The sequence below is a fragment of the Neopsephotus bourkii genome, unplaced genomic scaffold, assembly GCF_033783945.1.
Source record: "Neopsephotus bourkii isolate Nb327-2 ecotype Australia unplaced genomic scaffold, CSIRO-AGI_Nbou_v1 NB_1508, whole genome shotgun sequence".
Classification (NCBI taxonomy): domain Eukaryota; kingdom Metazoa; phylum Chordata; class Aves; order Psittaciformes; family Psittacidae; genus Neopsephotus; species Neopsephotus bourkii.
In genome coordinates, this window is record NW_026901984.1 from 5,522,454 (window position 1) to 5,540,026 (window position 17,573).

Sequence of the window (17,573 nt, forward strand, 5' to 3'; positions counted from 1 at the left end):
GCAACCTGGTTTAGTGGAAGGTGTCAGGTTGGAACCAGATAATCTTTAAGGTCCCTTTCAACCCAAACCATTTTATGATTCTATGAAAACAACAGTATTTTTTTATACCAGAATTTCAAACTCAGATATTTATAGTTATTAAATTAACCACAATGCAAACAATGGGAAAAGTGTTAATTGAAGCAGATCACCAGTTATTTTCCTTGTAAAACAATGCAGCATGCATCACTGAATACCAATACTAGGATTTTCTGAAGACTTTTGCAGGAAAGGTGTAGCTTTTTCAGGAAAAGGTGTGATCTTATTTTCCATTGTAATGTTAGATAGATTCCTTGTGATTTAAACTGGGGATTAGGGAGGGGACTCTTCTAAGGGAAAGCTGTGAGCTACTTTAGCTCTGAAATAATATCTGAAGAATCTTTTCGTGTGGAATTTGGTCTGCAGCAAGTGTTCTCCTATGCTTTCTCCTTTTCAAAGCACTAAAAAAATCAGTACAAGGAGCAGTCTTTTCACAGTTTTACAGTAACTCATACAGTGTTCATAGAGGGGCTTTTATAATTTTCTTTTCAGATGGAAACTGCACAGTGAAAGGTTAACTTTTTTCACTAATGATATTAAGATAGCAAGATCAGTTTACGTTCTGGAAATACAGTACTACATATTCTTTGAACAACCTTGTAGCCTTCTACAGTGAGGTCACTAGTTTCACGGATGAAGAGAGAACAGCGGATGTTACTTATCTCAGCTTTAGTAAGGGTCCCGATACTGACTGCAAGAACTTCCTAATAGACAAATCCACAAAATAATAGCTAGATAAATGGACAGTGTGGTGGATCAAAAACTGGCCGAACAACTTGGCCCAGAGGGTTGTGGTCAGTCATACAAAGTACAGCTGCAGAAAAGTCACTAGTGATGTCTGCCAGGGGTTAGTATTGGGTCCAATCCTGTTTTAACTAACTCCATCTGGACAAGTTGGCTAATGATATAAAACAGGGAAGAGTGGCTGATACACCAGAGGGTTGTGCCACACTTCGACTAGGCAGAGAGGAACCTCTTTGAGCTCAACACAGGAAAATTCTAAGTCTTGCATCTGTGGAGGAACAACCCTGTGCAACAGTGGTTTGTGCCATTTAGAAAGCAGCTCTGCAGAGAAGGATCTTGAGGTTCTGGTGCATGCAAGCTGACTGTGAACTAGCAATGTGTCCTTGTGGCAAAGGTGGCCAACAGCTTCCTGGGCTGCATTGGGAAGAGCCTTGATAGGTTCTTCCCAAACAAGGGAGGTGATCCTTCCCATCTTTTTCAGTATTGGCGAGATCCTATCTTAAGTGCTAGGCCCAGTTCTGGGCTCTCCAGTACAAGAAAGATATGGACTTACTGAAGAAAACCCAGGGCAGGGCCAAAGGATAATTAAGGGACCGAAGCATCTTTCATATGAGAAGAGGTGGAGGGAGCCAGGACTGTTTGACCTGGAGAACAGAAGGCTCAGAGGGATCTCATTAGTATGCATAAATACCTGATGTGGGGGAATAAAGGGCTCTTCTCAGTAATACCCACCACAGGACAAGAGGCAATGGGCACAAATTAAAACACACAAAATTCCATCTGAACACAAAAGAAGAGAAACTAAGCAGGAAAATAATAGGAAAGATTTTCTTTCAGAAGATGGCAAGGCATAAGAATGGCTGCCTCTGAAGACAAAACTCTACATAGAACCTTTGGCAGTGACAAAAAACACACTGTGTTAAGTATCCCATTAGAGAAGCCTGGTCATTTCTACAAAAAATGTAAACATCTTGTCCATGGACAGTGCAAAAAAAAAAAAAAGTGTGACCTGAACAAAATGATTGGACATAAACATAGCAGCAGATACAATATGAAATAAATATGATACTAGAGAATAAACCTAAGAGAAAAGAATTCATAGGTGAAAATTAATGAGACAGCATTCTGTAACAAACCCCTTCAGTTTCAGGACCTTGTGCTTCTGGGGCATTTTCATTGCGTATAATTTACATCATCCAGTCTTTTAAATAAAAGTTTGCAATATTCTATATAGCTAATATTTCACAAGGGCACCCTTTAACAACTTTTTAGTATTAGAATATTGATACTTTCCCATGCTACTTAAAAATCCAATACAGAATATGAATCTGCAGGGTGAATTTGCCTAGCATAATACCAGCATGCCCAAAATCCAATAAATCATATGCATACGCACACAAATACATACTAATGCATGTATTATAAATAGATATACACATGTACATATATACCCATACATATACATAAAAAAAAGAAGACTTGTGGTCTAATCATCATATGTCTGCAGAGCTCTTGTAACTGTTCATGCAAAGACTGCTGCAAACAGAAAATCTAACTAGCCCTTTCCTTTTTTTTGGCCAACTGATATGTAGTGTGTAGTAACTTGCAAGATATGGAAAATAGATGTGGAATAAGAATCATGGAGTCCTACATCTAAGAAGTCCTTTTTTTGTTTGATATGTTCATTAACTGAGGTGTTGGGGATGGGGGTCAGAAATGGGTAATACAAAATTAAAAGAAAAAATTACACTTTTCTTCAAGAAAAAGTTCAGAAAGTAAATGGTTATACAGAACCAAGTCCTATCTGTATTACAGTTTACACCAAACTAGACAGGATAAGGTATAAATGTAAAAGCATTGTAATCTTTCAGATCAAGCTGCATGAAACTATGAAAACACCTACTTTTTTCATTGATCTGCGGTACTCTTGCCACCTTTCTTTGTGATTTGGGTTACTTCCTGATTACTCCACATCCATGTCCAAGAACAGAAATCAGATTGTGTTGTGCCACCCAACAGAAAACAACATTAAGCCTCCTGTATTCTCAGCTTATTGTTCCCAAGATGAAAATACTTGGCTAAAACAGCCTACAACGGCCAACACCCTTGTCCTGGTAACAGCAAATGCCTAGTTTACACACCACCTAAGCTCTCCTTATTTAACGCCTATCTACAGAAATAGTTGTGAAATCTGATGAAAGAATGATCTGTCATAGCATAGTCAGTGAACTAATAAACAGCTTTTCCAAGACAGACAGAACAGCTGTGAATCAAATACAGATGTGGCCTTCATGACAGGTTCATCAGTCAAGTGTTTTAAATCATTCTCAGAAAGTCTACAACTGACTTAAAGCCCTGTGAATGACTAGAATGTATAAGGTTTGCTTGCAGTTTACCAAAAGGATTATTTTCAGTTGTTTAGAAGTCATAATTAATAAACTGCTGCACACAGAGGCTAGAAAAGGGAATTTAACTACTTAATCCCAGGACAATTTAAAATAGGCAGCTGTGCTTCCCTAAAGCAAAAATTTCCACATGTAACAACAAGTATTGCAAAAACTGCAGTAAAATCAATCACAGGAATTTTGTGGACAAAAGAACCATCAACTTCTAAGCCCAGGGAAGACAGAAGATATCAAATGACATCTCAATAGAAGACTATTCTCTCATTTTAAGTGCCTAAGCTCTCTTCAGTATGGATAAAATTACAGAGAAACAAGCACTGCTTCACTGGTGACTTATTTATCCCAGTATACCTATCAAGCATGAATAACAGAAAAAAATTGTCTCATTAAGTTACATAATTCTGCTCTAAATCAAAATGATTTGATAATTTCTAAGTAATTTTTAGGGGTTTTTTGATTGAATTTGAGTAATCTTATAATTCCACAAGAAATTAATCATGTTCAGAGATACGTTAACATGAAAGTCACCTGCCCGGACTAGTACAGAAGAAAGAACCTGCCTTTGCAAACGCCTGTAATAGTACCTTGATTGGCCTGATTTTTCTTGAAGAGTGCAACATTCCTAGCTGAGTTCAATTAATTTACCTTAAAAGTGAGGCTCTAATAAGGCACATATATTTATAATAATTCTCTAGTCTAGCCTGTAGCTAAGAAAGAAGTAGCAATGATGTCTGATAAATTGTATTACTTGACTGATTTATGCTTTACGTTCTCATGTTCAAACCTAACAAACCTACAGAGTCAGTATGTTTAATGTAGATACTTAATGTTTCATAAGTGCCCATTAAAGCATGTGGTGATATAATTTCAAGACTTTTAATCTGGACTGTACAGACATTCACATTAAGATGTGCAATGTACAAACTCTCAGTTGACTTGAAATAGCTGTGCCTTTCCTATCTGAACACTATACGAAAACCAGAGGCAAAGAACAAAATCCTCTTAACCAAAATTTAAATCAGAAAAGCATGAATACATTGTGCAAATGCTACTGCTTGGTTAATTGAGATAGAAATCTTACCACACTCAGGAGGAGTCTAGTGGGTTTCTGGCAAGAAGTTGTTCTGCCTCTAATCTCAGACTGCAAAGAAAGTTTGCTTTGCTAGCATCTGACAGTGAAACATGACTCTGTTTTACATGGCATGACTGTAGCTGCACAGTGGGAGATTATCGGCAATGAGAACATTTCTAACAAATGGCTTTCTTTGCAAAGAACAGAGGACTGATCTTTGCAGACCACATCTCTGGTAATGAGGTATGCCAAGCACGCTGTACCAGGATTAATCTTCCTATAAAAGCCAGCAAATTGCTACAGTTTAACATGGAGATAATGAAAAGAATGTTTCACAGTATCCAAGCTCTGGTCAGGTGGAAGTAAGTTATGATGCTTCCTTGCTATCTAGCCAGAAATTGTGAAGGTGCCTGCCAAAATTCATGGTTTCTCATTCTCATGAAATCCTTCTGTTCAAAAAGCTACAGCTATGCTACACGGTTCATGTATTTCCTTCCCATGAAATCAAGGAGCAGCAGATGGGTGGCGTATTGATCTAAATCCAAACCTGGGAGCAGAAAGTGCTCCTGAATCCTGCAGTTTAGAGGAAGTCAGTAAATTTCATCACATCAGCAAATCAAAACAGTAGTCCCCCTACAAATGTTCCACTCCATACTGTTCTGACATTTATAATCAGAAAATGCCTACACAAACAGGCTCAAAGTAAAACGTTAAAGGAAACATAACACTAATTCTTCTCACCATAAGCATATTGGTTAATGCAGCCACTTGGAATGCCAAATTTACTTTTCATTTCAGAATAATTAAGGACAAATTAATGATAAAGTTATGAGGGAGCTCACTAGAAAGAAGGGACAGATGTATAATAGTTTCTGCCCTGTTGACTATTCAGTATAAAGTACTTAAATATTCAGTAGTTTGGGGTTAGTCAGCAAAAATGCTTCTCCCAGATGAACATTCCAATTATTGTGCAATAGGGTCACTCCTATACATTGGTCCAATGATTATTTCCGAATGAAGCAAAGCAGCAGCTTCAGCGAGATGCAACAAATCACCTAAAACACCAGGAAATTCAGGAATCTCACATTCAGAAGTGAAAGAAATATCTTCAACTAATCAGGCAAAGAAAGCACCTGAACCTGCTCCCTTGCCTCTTGCACTACCAATGCTTTATTTCGCAAAATTTAGGCACTGTTACTTCTGACTCTATTCTGTAAGAAAGAGACAGTTTTTGCATCCAACTCCAGGAGAGGACTTAGGCCATTACTTCAGAATTGAAAAAGGTGTCTCTGTGCTTAGTTTTCTTGCAGCAATGTGATCTAGGAAAAACTGGCTCTTGCACTGATTTGTCCTAGTAAGCTGCTCTCTAAGTTGGTTTCCTATAGTCCATTGTTAACTGCAGATATTTCAGCTGTCAGAAAATAATATATCTAGATTCTTCTGTAAATCGAGTTATAGATTCTAATCGTGATAACTCTCTTAATTCTATACTACACGGTGGTGAAAATATTCTCTTTCTCATTTAATGTCATGATATTTTAAAATGGTATCATAAATGTCAAAATGATGAAAGACAGCATAAAAGCAGCAACACCACCCAAAAGTCTTATTTAGGACAAGAAAGAAAGCTTATACAAGTAATCTTAGCAGAGTAACATCTCTGCTAAACAGTAGTCTGAAACTTAATTTGCATGAAAAAGGGAGAATGGCAGGAACACTTGTTACAGGAGTTGCTCCTTGCCAAAATCTGCCTTGCTATTCACACCCAAAAAACCAAAACACTGGAGACTGTAGATTGCTTGCAATGGAATGACATAGAGTATGAAATTAAATTTCATCTGGAGTATCACAGGTTTTGTTTTATTATTATTTCACGCAGTTCTTTACTATGCATTTCCTTAAAAAATTACTAACATCTCGTCCTACCCAAAAAGACACAGATGTCAAATGAATCAATAAAGATTGATCATCAATCACGATGAAGGGGGATTGCTTCTAGCATCTTCTCACTGAAGGCATCCCTGCAGCACCCCCTGCTACAAAAACCTTACCATGTAAGCCCAACACTTGCAGCACAGACAGGAAATGCTTAACACTGATTTTCACATGAGTAGGTCTGAAAAAAAATACTGAGAATGAGAAAGGCCAAGGACTCAGAAATTGTTCTTTGTGGCTTGAGATAAGCCAAACGCCTTCAGTTACACATTTTTTCAGGTAACCTGGGTGTTGTGAAGATACAAAAAGCTTCATAAGTGAAAGCAGGTTTATAAATTTTAAACTATAATAATTAAAATCAGTATTTCATGAGATTATATAACTAAAATATAATACTTGAAATGCTGATACATGATTAAACTTGGACAATTAATGAAATGCATTAATAACATTTGAGTGTCAGAAGTTCTGGTATTTACATATATATATACATACTTTTTTTTAAAACTATGTATTACTGATAGGGACAGAACAAAATTCTGAAGAAAAATAATTCCAATTTAAAGTCATCTAAAGTTGAAAAGATTTTGAAGGAGTTCAGTTTTCCATCTCAGAAATAAACAGAACTTTAAATCACTAGCAATAACACAACATAAACTTTTATAACAGAAATTATCTAGTTCATAAACTCCTTATTTAAACACCTGCATGAATCTTACAGTTGCTATTTCAGAATTACTGAGTGAAAAGTTCTCAGCATCAATACTACGTATTCTAGCTAAATATTTATCAAATACCTTAATGTTGCGCAAGCTCTCCCCCAAGTAAAAAGCTGAGAGTATAAGGAGGTGAAAGAGTCCTCCAAGAACTGGGCTGCCATGTAATGGTTCACAGATTTTTGTAAATAATAGTAAAATAACCTGGGAAATCTCATGACTGGTGTAAAAGACACCTGATTAGTCTGAATGATGAAACTACATCCAGAAGAAATATAGATTCCCTGTTGTGAATCACTATGCCCTATTTTTCATTATCAGTTCTGTTACACAAAACATCCGCTAGCAAAAACTTCCACTCTGTGCTAAAAATGGAATTGCAGATACCTTGCTAGCAGGAGGCATCATTCGGCCACTTTAGCTTTGCTTACCATCTGTCGAGCATCCACTGGTGCCATCACTGGAACAATAACGCATTTCAATCCTTTGCCTTCCCACCTCTAGCAAATTCGGGTCAGGCAAGCGTGCTTTGCAGGTGTATCGGAAGCGCTGTTCATAGTGGCCACCGTTGTCTGAAATATTGACTGGGGTCCAAGGTGTCCAAGGAGTTGTCTTTTTTAACTCTGGACAGGCATTGGTGTTACAAGGCTGATACTCCTGACAGAAAAAATATTCATAATTAATATAATCATTAAATATGACTTAAAAAAACCCCTAAAACCCTCATAACAAACAAAAATAACAGAATAAAACAAATAAAAAGTTTTTGATACTTTTTCCAGCATTTCCAGTAGAAGTGACCATCAATAAGCTTTTAATTCCAACCTCAAACTAAAAGTGGCTTTTTCTGCAAAGTATCACACTCCTGAAAGCAATAATATAACTGTACAAATTAAATCTATTACATCCATAAAAACAGTAAGCTGAACACTATATATACCATGATAAAATGCATCCTTTATAATTCAACAGCCCCAAATAAGGTGCAGCTAAATATGTTAAAGCTGTTAAGTAAGAGGAATTCTGATAAACTGCAATTACAAGACATAAACTAGGAAATAATTCCTTGGTAAAACCTAGTGGCATATGGATAAGCAAAGCACTGTTCATTCTGCATATTGCTTACGCATTAAAGGAGAAAATGACAAAAAAATATTTTCCATTACAGAACCTGGCTCCCCGAGGTGCATGTTACCTCCACCACAGCAAAACCTATAATCTGAAGCAAATTCTCTATGGACTGATAGCTATCATGAGGAACAGATCATACATAAGAAAAGCAGATTGGCCAATATTCCCAAACCCCACAATATATGGCTTCATTCATTTCCCACACCACAATATGCTTCATCTGATGCAAGTGCTTTGTAAACTACACGGGTGAAATGAAACAACCACTAAATATCAGAATGAATTCATGCTGAAAAACTACTAAGGGCAAAAAGAAATAGGCTTCAGTGGTGCAATGTTTAAATGATCTCCCTACCTTTGACCTCTAGAATGATACACAGTGGAGGGTACCTTCTGAAAAGAAGCCTACTAAAGTTTGTAATTCCAGCAAATATTAAAAATATGGATACAGTAAAAATAAGTTTTATCATTCATAGTACAACCTCCTCCTTCTATAACCCCTACCCCAACTGATACCACCATGTTGCAAAAAGTGATAGAGTACCTGCTCCTGTCATTCTCATGGTAATAATAAGCTCTTTATCTCATAAGCTCTTTATCTCATACTTTCCACAGTTCACTACCACTTCTCTTAGATAGTCTAACTTATTAATATATCCAATTAGGCTGAGAGCAATTCCTCTGTATTTTGTTTTAAAGTCTGTGGTGTTATTTCAGATCTAAAAGGTGATTCTTTGCCTGAAAGCTTTTATAATTTTTTCCAACTATTAGAGCTGGAAAAAAAGATTCTTCCACAGAAACCCTTGCCTCACTTGAACTAGCAAAGCAAGTTCAAGACTGGCTATGTTCAAGACTGGTTTCATAGTTTTGTGGTACTTCAGGCAAGGAAGAGTTCTTAGCCCAAAGACTTCAGCTGGACTACTGCTTGTTCCTCCAGGCTATGCAAGGTTCCTTCCCACAGTGATGGACATGAGTCATATCAAGGACCATCTATGAAAGAGGATCCCTTTAGAGCAAAGAGGACTGGATCAACCTGTCCAGAACCTGACTTACAGCCTTAAATGCTTCTTGGATCAGAAGACAGCAAAGAACAAACTATGAGGTCTTTTGTACAGAAGGGAAACGAATTTCTTTATGACCCCTCTAGGCAACTGTTTAAATAATGTATATTTTAGACTGAAGACAGAACACGTAAGCCTTGACTTATCTTTGAAGCATATGAGCTGTAAAACGGAAATCATAAAATTAACAGATCCCACCAACAGCCATAACCACCCTGCTTGCTTTTCCAACTGGGCATTCATGCCCAACGTGCAGTTCCCTCCAGCAGCTGGATCACAGTGCATCTTTTAGGAGGAGCACCCTGTCTTTCCCTCTCTTTCTTTTTTCAATAGAGATGTCTAGCACTGATAAGTCTATAACCTCCCCACATCAGCTGTTCCACTATTTACTAACCCTCAAAGCCAGCAAATTGCAAGTTAATTCAAGGCTGCATTTCCCCTTTAATTTAATTTTCTGGTCACTGAATTTTGCTGTGCCTTTATCAATGATACGGAAAGTGTTCCTTGTCCCATATGTACAAACAAATTTTTCATGCCAAAGTACACACACATAATGGTAAACTAAGCTGAACTTCTTAAAACTACATATGATTTAAAACCTGATCTCCAGGTCCTGTGCACCCCTATGTCTTCCTTATGTCACATTCCCTTATTTTCCTTAAGACTGGACACCAAAGTTTGACTTCGCAATCTAGAAGCAGTTTAATCAATACACCAGGCAGCGACAATTTAATACATACATTATTGCATTAGTGCTGTTTCCTTCTATGACACTGTACAAAGAGCTTAAGTAGAACCTAATTATCTTTGATAATATATCCTTTAATTTACAGCTTTACAACTACATAGAGTCTCCTATCCCACACGAGACTAGTGTTTGGCAATACTAATATACATTTTATTAACTTTCACAATTATCTACCATATTATTTACTAACTCAACAATCTCTGTCATGTTCAAGCTTTATTGAAGATGGTTTATATCACTGTCTAAACTGCTGATAGAAATGTTAAGTGCTATTGACCCAAGAACTGATTCCAGGCAGACCTTGCTAGACACATCCCAGTCATTTATATCTGTGCATTAACACCACATTTTTCAGTTTGTCAGTGAGCCAGCTTTTAATCCACTTAACACTTGCCATATAATTCAGTTTTGCAAATCACAGTATTTTTTGTTGCAAAGACAAATATCTTGGAAAAATTCAATGAAAGTAGGGGAGAAGTGCTGTGTCACTTTCAAACATCTTGAAACACAAGCTTGTTTCTAGTAGCATATAAGCAAAACATTCACCATGATCTAAAGTTTCAGTTCCTCATTTGCTGTTGATTTCTGTAATGATATTTTTCAATCAAAAATAAAAGCTGCTAGAAATGTGAGGATACTGGATATGGCATAGACAGGTGAGGATCATATAGAGCAGAATGTGTGAGATATGCAATGAACCCTCTGTCAAATAAAAATTAGCAATAAAGGAAGAAGTTAATTGAGCGGGAATGTATCGAACGCTGCTTTGCTAATATATCTGAAATGAACATGCCAGCTCACTTCTTCCTAGAAAGCCAGACTACCAGTAATCAGTGTGCTTCAGGATCTGTAGTCCCTCCCAACAGAGGGTATACTCATATATTGTTGCGTGAGCCAGAAAAGAAAGGTGATCCTTTAAGAGCATTTGCAGAAACCATTTGTTAGCTTTTCCTTTCTTTTTGCTCGGTGCATAGCTTATCATACAGTCTTACATGAGCCAGAAAAGAAAGGTGCTCCTTAAGAGCATCTGCAGAATCCATTTGTTAGCTTTTCCTTTCTTACTGCTTGGTGCATAGTTTATAAGAAAGTTTGTCTGCTATCATGTCTGTCTATTCAACCATTTGGTAATACTTATGAAAGGCTCAGAATGGCAAGAGAAACAAAAGTATATGCATATTACCCAGCATATATTTACAGCAATAAATAATCTCTCTTTGAGAATATTCAGAGGAATATCCCAACAACAGATTACCCTATGAAGCTCTGCACTAATAATGATCTGGCAGAGCCTCATGGTTTCTCTCACAAACAGTGAGTACTGTGCTGCTCTACCAACTACTGTGCCTGCCACAGAGGAATCAAAAATTGCATTGTGCTTGATGAAAGCATTGATGTGATCTGGCACTACAAAAGTCCAATATAAGTAGAACAATGATCTGGTCTGAATGGCCTCAGATGTGGAAGTATAGGAGGGAAGAGAAAAGGCACAATTCAGACCACACATGGGTATATATATTTAGTACTGCTAGCATGAAGACATAGTCTTGATTGGAAGGATTTGTCAGGGACTGAGAATATGGAAACTGCTCTCTGTGCCTGGATTATCTACTTCTTCCCACCTTGTTATATGCTTGAAAAATTTCATAAGTGGGTGTCATAATTTAACCCAGCAGGCAGCTAAACATCATACAGCCATTTGCATCCCAATGGGATGGGGGACAGCACTGAAAAAAAGGAAATATAAATTAAAACCCTAACCACTGATTATGCTATTAACCAGACACCTTCTTTCTGTCTTTACTAATAATATCCTAATATTTATCTATAATGAAAAAGAATATTACTATCATGTTTTTTTATCAAGATGGATTTAGAATTATTTGGTCGTATTATGTTAGAAAAGGACAACTGAAATGTTATTTCCAAAACATTTCAAACTGGAAGCAACCTGATAAATAATGTAGAACTAAATTCTACTCTTTTCTCATGGAAAAAAATGGAACAGACATTTTTTTTTTCTTTCATACCTCTGCATTGCTATTTCAGTATAATTCCTGAAAATTTTTAAAATCTCTGAGACATCCACTCCTAGTTGAAGTTTGCTTTTAATTAACCAAACAGCATGATAGGCTGATACCTCCTTAGGAAACTAGTCTAAAATCTTATCTACACCTGGATTACAATTTTATAAAGAACAGAATTTAGATATTCTATTCCCATTTATATATCATGGCTTATATTATGGAGGTATTTCTCCGAACAAACTTATTTTTTTGATATATATATAGTATGTCCTGTTGAATGCACTTCTTTTGTTCTCATCTGTATTTTTCTTTCTCATTTGTTAGTGTGAGAGACTATCTTCACAAGGCAGCTAAATCAACATTAAGAGTCCATTTAAGTATTTTCAACCCAACAGCTATCTTTTATGATTTTAATATATCGTATTAGTTCTAAAATATTCTTTTGCAATCACCAAACGGTCCACTGATTAAAAAAATACTTTATTTTTTTCACTTTTTGTACATTATGCTAAGCTTCAGTTTTTCTGGCCCAAAATACTTTTTTTTTTTTTTTTTCAGATAGCAAGACAGTGATAGAAAAGAATGTTGCCAGTTCATAAATTGAGTGGTGTAGTATGTCACCTAGCACAAAACAGGGTTGTAAGATGTAAGAATCTAAGTCTCTCAGCAATCTCCCATGCTTTGAGTTTGTCACAGCAACATGTAGTTAAACGAAAGGATAGCTGTCGCATGCAATCAAAACAAAGGCTGAAATGCATGTAACACTGTTATAAAACCAGAGAGAAAACTAGTTCCTATTTACAGAGGGCCTTGTTTACACATCAAAACATAAGTTTCCTGAAGGGCTAATATATCCTAACCCTCTCCAAGAACCAAAATATGGATAACATTTATCTTGCAGTGGTTGAAAAACACATTCAGTAAAATCACTAACTGAACTTGAAAAAATAAACGGATCATTTATTTTCATTACATAAATGTAAAATATTTTCTATTTATAAAAGTTTTTTTCAAAATAAAACAAACAAAAGACCAGTAATTCCCTGATCATGTTTCTACTCATTTTCACAGTTCAAAAGCCAGTTTCTTCAGCCAAATACCGTTAGATATACCTTACTTTATTGTCATTTCAGTATTAAAATACTATTTCAAGAGTATAACCTGAAAGAACATCCAAACACCATTAAATCCGAGCCCTTAAGCAAAATCTTTTACATTGTAAATTTCACAGTTAAACAAACCCCCAAATATTGCTAAAATCCCTATTGTATCTGAGTCATGCAAAGACACATCTATATCCTATATCCTAGATTACAGGTAGTATTTTAGCTTCCGTTAACACCAGTGGGAGTAGCTCTCCTGATCCTAGTGGAACCAGGACTTCAGCGACTACTGTTGAGCACAAATGCAATCCTGTGGTGCTGTAAGGCAAGGATAGGTAAGTTGTGTTCAGAATGGGATTCTTAAAATATTTTGATGGATAGAAGGAGGAAAATAATTTTAGCCTAAGCAAAAGGAACAGATTTCTTCTGCAGCAAACAGGTATCTTTTTTTTTGCTGCAATACTGAGCACAACCTTTTGTTTCAATTTTGTGTGTGTTTAAACAAAAGAATTGGAAAATCTTCCATTCATGTGAAGGGGAATATTAAAGGAAATAAAGACTGGATTTAGAACCATTTTCCCTGGAGAAGTCTGGGGCCTGTTGGGCAGGTCACCAGACTGGAACAGTCCAGAACTCAAATCCTTCTTATATTCAACATAATTTTATTCAGATGAGGAAAGTTCCTACTTTCACCATCTCTTCATAAAACCATCAAGGTTCGGTGTGAGGCAAGCTACCACTTTCCTCTTATTTTTTCTCTACCAGCCATTTGTGTAACTCCATGACCAAACACTACATTTTGTGTCAAAATAGTCAAACTTCTGTGAAGGAAATTGTTACAAACAATTAAATCACTTAATTGTGAGTACCTTAACTGGCACAGGGCATGGGGTTAGTAGGAACACCTTCAGCTTCACCTCAGCAAGCAGAACAGCCTGGTTGCATCAAAGAAGTGCAGGTTTTATTTTATTCGCACTTGAGAACCATCTAGACTGATAAACATTTATTTTATCTACATGACAATTCCTAATAATGTAATAGTTCATCTTAAGGCATGATATTTGGAATTAACTGATATTCAAAATGAAACTGGAAATGTCTAAGGAAGAAAAAGCTTCTTTATTCTGACAGATACTTAAAAAAAAGCTATAGAAAGATGCATATTAGTTAATTTGGATTCTTCCAAACCTAATCTATAGACCTGTGTTACAATTAAACACCCTACTCAAATGCACCTAGCAAATGAAAGTGTTATGTGATACAAGACAGGGCAAATTTATCAAGATCTGTAAATTGTTTGCCTTTTTTTTTTTTAATAACTGAATACATAAAGAACTTATGTGTATTTTTGCATACAGAGAAATGAAAAGCAATAAACACACAGTAAATTCACAGCAGCAAGTCTGCCTGCTGACAGCTGAATTTGTACCAACCTTCCAAGACTCCCTGTTGCGATCCCAGCGCTACTACTAGAGGAACCACTTCTACACCTTGTGTGCAGAGCAGCCTGTGAACAATGCCACACTTGCACAGTTAGACTTTGCGCTCCCTGAAGGAGAAGCCCTTTTGCCTCTTTGCAGGCCTTTGTATAGTGGGATCCTGGTTCATCATTAAAGCTTTCAGGCAGGAGGACAACAGTGATGCTATAACTATAATGCTTTGGAGGCTAGTTTCCTACTACGCTAGGCAGCAGATCTGCAATCTGATGGTTTTAAACCCCTTTTAGTGAGTTGCAACTTAAGACCAGAGGATTGCAAAGGTGCTGTCCTTCCAGGAATGCTAAGGCAGGAATGGGTCCCAATCTGTAGCCGCTATGGGAACTCGAGCTCTATAATGGCAACATCCCCTCCCCCCTTCTCAGCGCTTAATATTGGAAAACAACTCAAAACCAGTCAAAGAACTGACTAGTGGAATTTACTGTCAGGTTTCACACTATGAATGAAGTATACTTGTAACGTGTTTCAGTGAAATGGATTTGAATTTTGGTTACAGATGTCTCTGCTGGCACTTGCCTGTATGTCCAGAACTATTCAGAATTAAGTGTCGTGAATAGACTGAAACTGGAGAATGGGTATTTGTTTTTACTGGACACTGACCTCACTTTCAGGAATGTGTTTCACAAGGGGAATTAATATTCTGTCTGGTCATCTAGTTCCTTTTTGAATATGGATTTACTTTGATGTCTGGGCTTCTCTTACTAAGTTAACCATAAATTTTCTTTGGATGAACAATACCTTCTGCATTTTGCCCACAATCACGTAAGCCTTCTGCAAATCACCCTGTTCCTTTCACTCTCAGGGCAGTAAAGTTACTGAATGCACTGTTAACAGTTAGGAAACAAGCAATGCCTCTAAAAATGCATGGCCTGAACAGAAAATTCTTCCTCTCATTCTTCCTTCCCTTTTACTCTAACCATTGTCAATCAAACATCCCACAATATGGACAAGCTGTGCAATTTGCTCCAAAGGACCACATACTCAGCTACACGCAAGAACATAGGAAGCAGGTTTACCACAACTTAGGCGTATTTTTAGGCAACAAATTTTACTTTCCTGATTTTTACCACATTCATGGAATTATACACTTTTCTTCATTTGTGTACACTACTAATTCTAAGTGTCACACTTCAGCAGTTTTGTCAGTAATGTAATTGTTAGGGACTTGCCACCAATTAGGAGTCAAAGATATTCAGTTGCCACTCCTAAATACTGAAAAATAATAGTCTGGGTCCTCAAAATGATTATATTGGCTTAAAAGAACCCTAGACAGGGAAAGGGAGGCCATCTAATAAAGGAAGCTGATTAAATGCACTGGTTTATGCACTGTTGTTACTAAAAGTGTGTCCCATCGTTCTCCTGAAAATTACTGTTCTTCAGGTAAGTTCCTGTTTAGCAGATAGGTGTTCAGGGCTCATTTGCTCCAAGACTCTTGTTGCAAACTCTGCCTCGTCTGTGGCTTTGTATGCAACATTATGATCTGGCACAGCATAAACCTGTTTGTAGTAGTTCCACTGTGATGCGTGAACCAGAAGCAGGGGGGGTGAGGCGCTGGGGATGAAGCTAGGGACATCACCACCTGAACCCACTAAAATCTGATAAGCCAGAGATGCTTATCAAAGGACTAAGGATTCGGTTAGTTTTGAGTGTTGTCATTCAGACTGCTGCAAAGCCTGCACAATGCAAGTACAAGATACTACTGAGCTGATGAAAACAGAACAGGACCATAAATAATCAAGGCTGTAAAGCTGAAGGGACTGTTCACCTACAAATGACTGCATGGATTTACTGAAACTGACTTAGAAGTGATTTCAGTTAAGGAGGCGCTGTATTACCACGTAGTGAAGGCCACAACTTGTGGTAAGAAAGACATGACCTCCAAATCTGAGAAACAGACAAGTGGATGACGAAATATAAATATCATTAAAGATAAATGATGTGTTACTTGTACATAAATCAAAATGAATCTTTTCATCACTTAAATTTAGTGTGTGTCAGCTTTGACATCTATATTTATAGATTTAATTATAAAGATAGGAAACTCAGCTTTACCTTTACAATTAAGAATGTACTAGTTGCTGTTGGAAAAGACCATGGAAACAAATGTAGCTTCCTGTGAGCTGTGATTTTGCTTACCTGATCACTCAGTATTTCAGATGTGGGAAAAAGGGGGATTGTTACAATTCCATTTTGGGAGGTATGATCAGCTGATTGGAAACAAGTGAGCTGCTGCAGCTGAGTGAGTTACCACTCAGCTGGGACATGGTAATGATCTCTACATGTGGCTTTATTAATTACAAATGCAAATGCAAGTACAAAAGAAATCAGATTAAGTCAGACGGATAAGGGGTGATTTACTTTGCTGTGATAACTCAATCAGTTGCAATTACTTTCACATACTCTCACTGAGACGGTTAAACTTTTTCACACAAACCCTGTAATTCCTGTAGAAAGTATTTTAAATTGCTGAAATAGTTATTATTAAGTTAAAATGCATTTTTTTAAAACTGCTAAAAATCATGGCTATTCAAGTATTTATTAACTGAGAGTAAGAATGTTAGAAGATAACCCAATAGTCAAGAAGGCATGAAAAGGCTGTCAACTCATCAGTTTTACAGACTGCTGCTTTGTAATGACTGCAAATCTATCATCATACATAAATTACCTTCATTTGTATACTGCAGCATAGGTTTTCCTTCATGTACGCTTCTAGAAAGGCAGTAAGAACTATATCCTTGGTGCAAAAGAAGATCTCAACAAAAAATATTTAAACACCAAAAGCGGAAACAAATCTGAGACTTCAGTTTTCACAGACACCACTAGTGTTACGTGGTTATTTTGTGACCTGGAAGGAATTTGACCCTTAGATTCCTGATTCTTGGATTCACCCATGTGTCTTTTCCTGAACTTGGGAATGGGAAAAATCTGCAAATGAGTTTCAGTTGGGTTTGTCTGCCACCACATATCACTAACTCCACAGGCTGCTAAAACAATTGTGTAACTGTGAAACAAGAAGAGAAGAAAGTAAAAGCTACACAGCCTGTAATCATGGGGCTGAGG

At 36.9% G+C, this 17,573-nt stretch overlaps 1 protein-coding gene across 4 annotated transcripts in view; it reads right to left on the reverse strand.

Annotated features, from left to right (window-relative positions):
- The window catches only part of SEMA5A (semaphorin 5A), a 316,989-nt gene that overhangs the window by 31,565 nt on the left and 267,851 nt on the right, over positions 1-17,573 (reverse strand). For all 4 annotated transcript variants that reach the window (XM_061369678.1, XM_061369679.1, XM_061369677.1 and 1 more), the window contains exon 17: positions 7,382-7,607. In XM_061369678.1, the coding sequence (XP_061225662.1) occupies positions 7,382-7,607 (226 nt within the window). The remainder of the gene's footprint in view (positions 1-7,381; positions 7,608-17,573) is intronic.